The sequence below is a fragment of the Micropterus salmoides genome, unplaced genomic scaffold (assembly GCF_014851395.1).
Source record: "Micropterus salmoides isolate LMB-PRFRI ecotype aquatic unplaced genomic scaffold, ASM1485139v1 Ms_hic_scaffold_2, whole genome shotgun sequence".
Classification (NCBI taxonomy): domain Eukaryota; kingdom Metazoa; phylum Chordata; class Actinopteri; order Centrarchiformes; family Centrarchidae; genus Micropterus; species Micropterus salmoides.
The window spans coordinates 3566682-3578071 of record NW_024041150.1 but is presented as its reverse complement, the minus strand read 5'-3'; the positions used below and the strand labels follow the sequence as shown (position 1 = coordinate 3578071).

General features: G+C 41.2%; 1 protein-coding gene across 1 annotated transcript; it reads left to right on the top strand.

The window, feature by feature from the left end:
* The first annotated feature begins 538 nt into the window (after positions 1-538).
* LOC119913357 (G-protein coupled receptor 4-like) lies at positions 539-3176 on the top strand. Its single transcript, XM_038732768.1, has 3 exons — positions 539-851; positions 1709-1896; positions 2006-3176. Exons 1-3 carry the CDS (start codon positions 672-674, stop codon positions 2502-2504), a joined length of 867 nt encoding a protein of 288 aa, XP_038588696.1. The 5' UTR covers positions 539-671; the 3' UTR covers positions 2505-3176.
* The last annotated feature ends 8214 nt before the right edge of the window (positions 3177-11390 follow it).

Here is an 11390-nt window from a genome sequence, read left to right as displayed (position 1 = left end):
CGAGCCCTCCTTTCCGGGGCCTCTTTGCAGGATGTTTGTGTAGCGGCTGGCTGGGCCATTCATTCGGTTTTACAGTCTTGACCTTCCTTCGGCACCTGGCACTCATGCGCTCTCCTCTTAGTCATGCCACTTTATTGCACACTGGGACAGGCGGGGTTTTCGGCACGGTTTAGTGGGTATCTCGTTCCCATAGTGTCATAACCGACGCAGTTAGAGTTCCCTCGAAGGGGAACGTCTCGGGTTACGTATGTAACCCTGGTTCCCCGAGAAGGGGAACGAGACACTGCGTCGGCCCGCTGCACCTCTCTCCCCGCCTGAAGCGCCTGCTTCATAGTTTAAGCTAATGATGAGTGTGTACAGGTGTGCTTTATACTCCTCCGGTTATTCTGTCACACCTTACCGTTCTAGCAACAAACCAATAGGATTGGAGTGATTTCATTCACGTTCAGACCGTTCAGAGGCGTTCCCATAGTGTCGTAACCGACGCAGTTTCTCGTTCTCCTTCTCGGGGAACCAGGGTTACATACGTAACCCAAGACGTACACTGTGTTTGTGTGAACTTGCACCCCACAGCTTTAGTGATGTCACTGAACAATGTTAGGTGCTTATTATAAACCCCTGCTCCCTTTTAAATAACCTGATCTCTCAAACAACAGGTTTTACTCTGAAGAATGGAAGATTTCTACAATAACAGCAGCTCACAGGACCAAAGCTCTGATTACAGCCACAGTGATTTTAAAAACAACTCCCATCAGTACTACGACTTACCACTCACCAAGAATGTGACATACATAATCGTTGGTATCGGCCTTCCTTTGACCCTCATGGCCATCTATGCTCTTTATTCTACAGTATGTACATTATTACTGAGATATATATATATATATATATATTATTTTTTATTTTTTTTTTCTGGGGGGGGGGGTAAATCAAGGAAATGTGTGAAGATATGTGAACATTCATTTTGGATTTTGACAACTATTTGATGGATCACCATAAATAATGACTCATTAATGGAGCCCACAGTATTGCATCTAGAATAGTATTATTAACTCTTTAATAATTAATAATAATTCACTTTTTTTATTTATCACCATCATCAGGTGATAAACTTTAATTTGTCCAGCACTAAAACTAATGACATTGCCATCAGCCTAAGCTGTGTTTTGTTTATTACTGATTAGCAGGTTTGCTAACATGCTACCCTAAGATGGCAAACATGCCAAACATTACCTACTAAACAACATCTCTAATATAAGAAAAAAGACAAGGAGAGTCTTATAACCTCTTGGCAGTAGTCTGTAGACTATTTTAGTACAGATCTCAGAGCCTTCAGTCAGATATAGATAGTCACATAACATATATTGGAAGGAAACAACAAAAACAGAGTAAATTTTAATTTTATCTTACCGTCAAGAGCAAATGATCTGACCAGACTCTACTGCCAGTGTGACAGAAGAGTCAGAGCTACACAGGGCCCCAAACACCAGGCTATGTGTAAGTCGCTTTGGACAAAAGTGTCTAAATGAATAAATGTAATGTTAACGATTGACCAGTGTGTCATATCTGAGATTTCTGACAGCACATAGGAGAGTTTGATGAAAAAGTCAGAAATGGCTCTGACTGCAGCTGCAGAGCCAGATGACAGATTTGGGAGGAGGTAGACTTCACAACATGTTTACAACTGCTTGTTTACTTTTACCTGCAGGTGAGAAGTGATCATGTTGCTCCGATCTACGTCATCAATCTTCTCATGTCTGACCTCCTTCAGCTCTGCTGCATGATTGTTCATGTGACACAACCTCAGGATGGGAAGATATCTCAAATATTCTATTATATTTACTACTTTGGTTTATTTACCAGTGTTTACTTCATGGTCTGCATCTCCCTGGAAAGGTATCTATCTGTCTATCCAGTATGTGTGGAGCTCCTTCTGTGTCTGAACATTATATTAGTTTATAACTCTGAAGCTCCTCAAAGACTTTGTGTCCATCTTGTATTACAGGTATTTGGTCATGGCCCACCCGCTGTGGTACCGCTACAGACGAACTATCAAGACCTCTGTGGTGTTCTGTGTCCTGGTCTGGGTCATTACTCTTGTCTGTGGCGTCCTTTACTATGTCTTTAAGGGTTATGAAGTCACAAAAATAATTTTCCCTGTCTTCCTCCTCCTTCCCTTCCCATTGTTAATCTTCTTCCTGGTTGGGACCCTCAGAGCCCTGTCTGCTGCCATGTCGGTCCCCTCTGATGAAAAGCGACGCATTGTGGGAATTTTGGTTCTGGTGCTGCTTATTTATACACTGCTGTTCCTGCCCAACATAATTTTCTACTTGGTCATATATGACAAGACCCTTGACATCCTGTCTTTAATCTTTGTTAGGTTCAGTCCTCTTGCAGACTTAGTCCTGTATGTCTTCATGAGGAAAGGGGCCATAGACAAGCTTTTGGCTTCTGTGTGTTGCTGCAGAATGGACAGAAATGAAATCAGCAGTCCATCAGTATGAATGATGACAACATTTCCACAGTCAGCTTCATGTAGGCAGAGAAAGAGGGAGAGAGAGAACGGGGAGGAAACAGGAGGAGAAATGTAGGCAAACAGAAAGGATGGAGACAGATCCTGTCATCTATTGATACGATTTCCAACACGCGTAGATCACAGGAAGCACTGTTTGGACTGTGCTGTGGGAGAACTGGCTTCTGGGAAATGTTTTGATGAACTTGCTCTGGTTCACTGTGATGGCTTCAACACATGTAAATAAAATGTTTTTATTAGTTTGTAAATGTAAGTTGATGTCTATCAATATTCTCTTTTAATCACAGAAGCAAAGCAGATATTATTTTGTATTAACTGAGCTCTTTATAGCCGCCTCGTTGTCTTATTCCTAAATCTTTGACTGTTTGTTGTATGTTTAACACAGGGAGAGCATGTCAACACGTCTTTAGGACTTTTATACATTTTACTTTTCCTACCCCAAACTGTATTTTTTTCAAATAATTTATTTCAAGTTTTTTTTATTTTTTTTTATTGTTTTGATGGTAGACATGCTAGGATGTGATTTAAAGCAGGAATTTTGCAAAAGCTGTTGGCAATATGAATAACATCTTAAACCACAGTATGTCAGTTTATGAGATTGTACATTTTCTAGAAATCCAATAAAAACAATTTCTAGACAAAATCTGAATATTTGTCTTTGACCAACTCTGACATGTCTCCTGCATCCTGCACTTTCTTTTCAAACGACCAATCTTGTGTTCTCACAACTCTTAACGTTTTCAGACTTTTTTAGATAATGATTTGGGGTAGAAATAATAGTGTGACGGTGATACAGAGACAGTCATAACAGATAAAGGCAAATTTTTTCAATATAAATTAGTATAGTTTTTTTTTTTAATCAGTTAAACTACACGTAACTAAATGAACAGGTGGATTAAATGTTAAACAATTTCAAAGAGTCCTGTCTCAGTCAGTCAGTCAACAAGTCACATTCACAGACATAGATAATTTATTGATGAAGTAAAAATAATGAAAACAAATAATTAAAGTAAAATACTAAAGTAAAAGTAAAGTAGGCCTACAGTAAAAATACTAAAGTGGCTTTTAAAATAACTAAATAATATCTTTAAAGTAAATAAAATACTAGTTCTATCTTTGTCCTATTGTAATGCTGCAGGAGCCAAATTTCTTGCTTTGATCAGTGTTAGGTTTGAGAGTGTGGTCACTACCATAAAATACAATATTACTGTAGTAATTCAGAGAGAATATCCTACATTAAATAAACAAACACAGTCTTTCTAGACTTTCACTGCACACTCATGGGGATTAAAACTACAGCATGAAATCAATGAGATGTTTTGGTGCTTGGGCTGCAGCTATATTTTCTGTAAACCACCAGATGTCACTGTACATACACTGAACAAAATTAGCAACATCATGAGCTGAACTCAAAGATCTAAGACTTTCTCTATGTACACAAAAGGCCTATTTCTCTCAAATATTGTTCACAAATCTGTCAAAATCTGTGTTAGTGAGCACTTCTTTGCCGAGATAATCCATCCACCTCACAGGTGTGTCATATCAAGATGCTGATCAGACAGCGTGGGTATTACACAGGTGTGCCTTAGGCTGGCCACAATAAAAGGCCACTCCAATATCCAGAGACCAGTCAGTATCTGGTGTGACCACCATCACCATCTGGTGTGCCTCACGCAGTTTGCCAGCTCCGCCCCTCCCTCTGCTCAGCCGTCCACTCACAAACTCTCTAACAACATTTTCGCCGACTTTATATAGCCTAACTTAGCTTACTACTGATGGACAAAGTCAGACACACAGGGAGTGAGAGATGGAAAGAAGCGGGGCGTGCTGGCGTGTTTGCAGCAGAGGTAACTTACGTTAGGTCTGTGAGTGTGAGGATAATTAAAACGGTCAAATAAGAAAAAAACTAAGTAAAAACATGCCCGCTGTTTCTGGTCATGTCCTGTTTGTGTTTTGCATTGGTTCTGTTTGGTTCAGTAATCTCGGTCTTTTGTCCGTGACTCTGCCTCTTGTCTGTGTCTGCCCTGATTGTCCTGATGTGTCTCCGCTTTAGTTGATTACCCCACCAGGCCACAAACACCAGACATCTCCTAAGTGCACACACAACCGACAGCTAGCGTATTCACTAAATTTGATAAAAAGACATATTGGATTAGAATTGCTTATCGCACCTTTAATACAGCTCTGATGCGGCTGTAGGAGAGAGAATAGTGAGAATGACATCAGTGCCACCGGTAAGTCCTGTACGTCAGCTGTGGGTGTTGGTGGTAAGTCAAACATGGAAACACACTGAGCAGTCATTTCCTTTGTGGCTGCTTTCTTGGCTGCGTCTGCTCCGGCTGCTCCGGCATTCCCCTGTCAAACAGAATTTATTTTATTAGTGTGAGCCTCAACTTTTCGGATGCAACATGTTTGGGCAGCAGCACAGCAAGTTGTTTTGACCACGTCTACATGCCTAAATGCATTGAGTTGCTGCCATATGATTGGCTGATTAACTAACTGTGTTAACAAGAAATTGAGCAGGTGTACATAATGAAGTGGCCCCTGAGTTTATATTTTCATACTCCCTCTAAAAGATGTGAATTTTTGATCCACAGCTAACAGGCGTAATTCTCAGTCCACTTTCCACCTCTCCATCTTCCGTGACCTCGCCCTCTCGCTTTTCCTTCAAAACCGTGGATTTAAGCCATCTTGTTTGCATGAGCCCAGGGCAGAGACCCTGACAGTGTTGGAGGCTTAGGCGAGATTTTTAGATTGACTGACTGCTACTATAGCTAACATCACAACAACAGCATATCTTGGCCAACTTTGAGGTAAGGTGAATGTCAGGGGGGGCAGGTCATTTAACATTACCTGACATCAGTGTTGGGCAGTAAAGCGTTACAAGTAACGCGTTACTGTAATAATATTACTTTTCGCAGTAACTAAGTAGTGTAACTACCTAATTACTTTTCTAAAACGGTAATATTATTACTAGTTACTAAGGCAAGTAATGCTGCGTTACTCGTTACTGAACGCACCATCCTTGGCCTGAAAACTAAAGGATGGAGAACGAGGGAGAAAGGCATTGTTTCCACAGCTGTAAGTAGCTACTGCCATTATTGTGTCACAGTCTAAGATGCAAAGAACATGTCATCTATTGTAAACTTCTATTTCTTACTCTACCCCTCATATGCATAAACACAGTCAGTACTGACCCCTGTAAGTCCTATATGTAAACATAGGAACACGTTGAGCAGGCATTTACTATTTTGTTGCTGCTTTCATGGCTGCACTGCTCTGGCATTCCCCTGTGAATCAGATTTTCTTTGTGTGTGTGTGTAGAGTGCAGCAACCAGCTGTTTTCCCATTACATACAGTTAAAGAATTACTTATCGATATGCAGTATGTCATAAGCAGCCTGGATGGAACGCAGAAGGTAATACAACACTCACTCAACACACATTGACATAACAATAACCACGAGAGACTCAAGACTTGACTTGGACTCTGGATCAGAGAGTTGAGACTTGATTTGGACTAGTTCAGAGACTTGTAAGCATCTCTGTGAGATAGGCTACATTCAGACTGCAGGCCAAAGTCACCCAAATCCGATTATTTTGCTCATATGTGCCTCAGATGTGATCTTTTATAATAGTGTGAACAGCCCAGTTCGGATTTGGGCCGCTTTCATGTCTAAAATGATCCAATTAGAATCGGATTTGGACCAAATAGTCTGAACACTCAGATCGGAATTGATGCGACTTTGACGTCACTCTAGGACAGCTGTTGTGTAAAACTCAGAATTAAACATGTAGCTCTTTGGTTGCTTTCATCTGCTCACAAATTCCCTTTCTTCCACCTGAAATCCACCGGACCGCAAGCTCTCTTCTTAGTTATGTGCATGCTACTTATCCGTGCGGCCTGACTGTATATAAAAGACCTAGTGTCCGTGACGTCACCTGTTGATTTTTGAAGAGCAGTTTTGAAGCTCAAAGGTTGGCCAGCGCCATCTTGGCAGCGCATCACCGTGCGTCACTCTCAGATAACCAAAATGGACAAAGAGGCCGGTTGTGGGTGGAGCTGAGGTTACGAGTTGCTGAAACCACTCAGCAGCTCAGGCTAAGGAGCTAATGCCATATGCTACTCTGCGTTAGCAGAGGTAGCTTCTAACACCCGGGGCTGTATGGTGGAGGTTGGAACCCGTGGCTGTGTTGTTACCAGTTTATGGTCGTTACCAGCTCACAGTGAAGGGAAGACATATCTATATCTATTATTTACATTATACTTCACAACACTTTAAATGCTTTTTAATAAATAATGTGCTAACTTTATTTTATATAAAAGCAGTTATCACCTTAAAATCCTACATCTACTAAGTGTATAACTTATTGATGACTCTCTAAATGTCCTTCAGTATGTACTTCGAATCAATAATCCCCACTGAAACCCCACAAAGAATAGTATAACGTTATCGTTTTTAAACTGTAACGTTATACTTGGAGGTGCACGGCTCTCCTCAGCGAGCAGGCTAAACTCTGCAGCCTCTCCCCCCTTGGCTCTCTGCCTTTAAACCCTTCGTGTTCCTCCGGTTCAGGTGCAGCCACTTATGACAGTATCTGACTAGTACCTAACTGAACAGTGACTGCGTTACAGTACGAAGCCAAATCTAACTTTTCCATCTGCAAGATGGCGGAGTGGAACAACTTCCGGTTCAAGCGAGGAGCGAGGAAATGACAAAGAGACTTGAGAAGCTCCCAGAGTGTACTGCTTGTTGCTTTGAGCTCAAGCTGCAGATTAGCCACCTGGCTAACAGAAATAGAACAGAAAGTATGAACACTTGTCATAATTCGGGAGAAATGTGACCTATGAGAGGACAATGAAATATGGTAGTTTCCTGTAAAAATTGGGAGGGTAAGCAAGGATAAGCTAACCAAAGCTAACCTCTGTGGCTCCTTGTTTACTTCTGTATGACAGCGTGCTGCTGCGTGTGACATAGTGTTATTCTTCTGCGCATGCGGGTCACTTTCAGGCCGTGGACTATTCACACTGGAGTCTGATATCGCCACATTTAAACAGTAATGTGAAACCCTAAACTAAAAAATTGGATCTGGGGGAAAAATCGTAATTGAGTGTTAGGCCTGCAGTCTGAACGAAGCCATTGTCTTGTCATCGGAGGAGCCGAGAGAAGGAAAAACTCCAGATATATCCACCTTTAACCGAAACATCACATAGGTCGATAGTTTTGTTCAATCTGGCAGGGCAAGAAATATATTGATAGAAGTTGCTCATTGATTTCAGATTAAGGATGAGGATGAGAAAAAGATGAGACAAGGGGCATCTTGGCTCATCCTTAGCTCAACTTTGTCGGTCACACGGTCTGAGGGGAATGAGGGGATTAGCTGAGAAATAACGTAGCGATAATGCTCAGCAGAGTTTTGGGGAAGTAGACACATTCATATAATTCAGCATCAAAGATTTCTTAAATACAGTTAAAATCTCGTCCTGTCTTGATCTCTTGAACCCAGTCTCGTTTCTTGTCTCGTATCGTGGGTTAAGTGTCTCGTCACAGCCCTAGTAAAACCTTTTGAGTAGCCTACTGCCCGCGTGCAAATAGCAAGGATCAAACTAACAACTAACAACTAACTTGAAAATGGGATGTTGCATCTCAAGGGGTTATCCATAATAAATTGAAGTTGAAATTGTTTGTCAGCCATTGTGTTTGTAAAACTTCTGAAGCTGCGCTGAAGATATTCAGCTTGAATAAAGAAGTCAATAATTTGCCCTTTTAAGTGAGCGCGTGCGTTGGCTGTGACTGCTTCAGTATAAAAGTCACCCCATGATCCACCTCTTGAATATTTTTAATATAATGGTGGAGAAATTGTAGAAATTCATGGCATTCATTTTGATTTGGGATTTTGGAGACAGGAGCCGGAGGTAGTTGGTTGAGGTGTTCAGGTCCTACCCCGAGAACCCCTAAAAATGGCTGCTCTATCCCTGAGAACACAGGCAGGCCAGCCGTTTATCTACAGCCCATTTCCTCATGAAAACATACAGATAGGACTGCTGGAGGACCTGTTCTCTTTTAGCAGAGGCAAATGCAGGTAAATGCAGCAACAAGCGCTTAGACACTGTTAAAAAAACATGAGAGATCATTTCAAAACTTATGACTTCTTTTTCTTACTTCCTTAGAAGAGGAGGTGCAGATTAACAGGAACCTACTGCATGTCATCACTTACCATATTTACTGTAGACTGTGTAGATGCAGAGGACAACACATCAGACACTGGTGTAGGGAACTCATTCAAGAGGTTTCACAGCTTTTAAAGGTAAATTTTGCGACATTATTTTTTTCTTATATGTAGAGGTTATAAAAACTGCAGTCGTGAAGATGAATATTCAAACTGAAAAGACAGCAATTTGTGATTTGTTATGATGGTGGGTAAACTATAGTGATTGCACCTCACAGCTTTAGTGATGTCACTGAACAATGTTAGGTTGATATTATTAACCTGATCTCTCAATTAACAGGTTTCACTCTGAAGAATGAATTTAATCATATATGTGGTGACATTCATAATCATTGGTATCAGCCTTCCTTTGACCCTCGTGGCCATCTATGCTCTTTATTCTCTGGTATGTACATTATTATTTATTAACTGTGTGATGTGCCTGTTGTATAGTCTGTCTGTAAAGGATCACATTAACACATCTAACCAGAAGTGCTTTAGCAGTGATTATGTATCGCCATCACGCAATATAGGAATCTCCTTATAGACCACATTAGCATGGAGAGAATGTCTGCTTTAAAGAAAACAAATTCCAGTCTCTCTGGTCCCCCTTGATCAACCATTCTCTTGCAGGTTTCGTTGCTTTCTGCAATTGGTGTTTCCCTCTGCTATTCCCTGTTGTCCCCACTTCCATCCCCCTTCTCTTGCAGGTGTTGTCCTTTCTCTGTGCTGTCTGTTTGTGCCCCCCCATCCCCGTGTCTGCCCCCCTGTCCGGCCCGGTGACAAATCAATACATATTTAAATAAATAATAAAACAGACAAAGGAGTATATACTCTCTTGTTAAAGTAAAATCTATCTGCCACAACATGTTATCCAGCTCCTCATACTCTATACCAGCCTGCTGAGCAGGACAAGTTTTAAAAAAAAATAAAAAAACTCTCCATCCACTATTCGTTTGTGTTAATTAATAAAATGTTTCATTGTTTGTGGTAATGGGTTTTAGTTAAATGTAAGTCTATAGTGAAAATTTGTGTGACCTCAGTAAATCCAGTTAAATCATAATGAACCTCTGTTAACATGCCTCCTCTTATTGTTTGTGCAGCAGCCCTACGTGAAATACATATACAATGAGGAGAGAGGCTCACCTTGCAAACACAAACATGAGCCTCAAACTGCGACTCCAGTCTGTTTGATAAATCCAGCGCATGTGTTTGAGCCAGAAGCTTCATATCTGTGGCTGAAAAACTGCTGCAGAAGCTGCAGGAAATCTGGCTCTTAGTCTTGTTACTGCAGTGATTTGCCAGAGTTTGATGAAAAAGTCAGAAATGGCTCTGACTGTAGCTGCTGTGCAGAGCAAAATGACAGATTTGGGAGGAGTTGGACTTCACAACATGTTCACAACTGCTTGTTGACTTTTACCTGCAGGTGAGAAGTGATCATGTTGCTCCGATCTACGTCATCAACCTTCTCATTGCTGACCTCCTTCAGCTCTGCTGCATGATTGCTGATGTAGCACAACCTGTTTCAAACAAGGCTATTCATATTTACTTCTCTGGTCTGATTGCCAGTGTTCACTTCATTCTGCATCGCCCTGGAAAGGTATCTGTCTGTCTATCCAGTATGTGTGGAGCTCCTTCTGTGTCTGAACAGACTTTGTGTCCATCTTGTGTTACAGGTATTTGGTCATCGTCCACCCCTGTGGTACCGCTTCAGACGAACCATCAAGACCTCTGTGGTGGTCTGTGTCCTGGTCTGGGTCCTTTCTCTTGTCTATGCTGTTCTTTTATATGTCTATGTCAGTTATGTGTTCACAAACAAAATCTTCGCTGCCCTCCTGCTCCTTCCCTTCCCACTGTTAATCCTCTTCTTGGTTGGGACCCTCAGAGCCCTGTCTGCTGCCATCTCTGTCCACTCAGATGAAAAACGACGAATTGTGGGAATTTTGGTTCTGGTGCTGCTTATTTACACACTGCTGTACCTGCCCGGAATCATTATGGTCCTGGGAGACGGCTTTAACGATACCCTCATCAAACTGTCTTTCATGTTACTTAGGTTGAATCCTCTTGCAGACTTAGTCCTGTGTGTCTTCATGAGGAAAGGGGCCATAGACAAGCTTTTGGCCTCTGTGTGTTGTTGCAGAATGGACAGCAATCAGCAGTCAATCAGTATGAATGATGACACATTACTACAGTCAGCTCCATGTATACAGAGACAGAGGGAGGGAGAGAGAAAGGGGAGGAAAGAAGAGGGGAAAACACTTTTATTTAGTTTATTTTTCTTCGTTATGTTTTGCATTGTTATTTTTTTGGTAACAGTAAGAAACTAACTATTCGCTTATCTTCATTGTGTTTAAGTGTTTAGGTGTTTTAGTGGTAGGCATGTTTTCAAATGTGTTGTGTGCTTGGCAATCAAATCTTTTCAACAGTAGATGCTGCTTTATATACAATTTCATAAAAAATCCAATAAAAAATCAGTTTCTTGACAAAACTGTGAATGTTTGTCTTTGACTAACTCGGTGAATTAAAACCTGATAAATGAAGGTTCAACAAAATCTCTGCTGGTTGACAAATCTCTCTTGTCTATATGAACATAAAGCCCAACCTTCAGTTACCAGGGAGGCATCCTGCACCTTCTTTTCAAATGACCA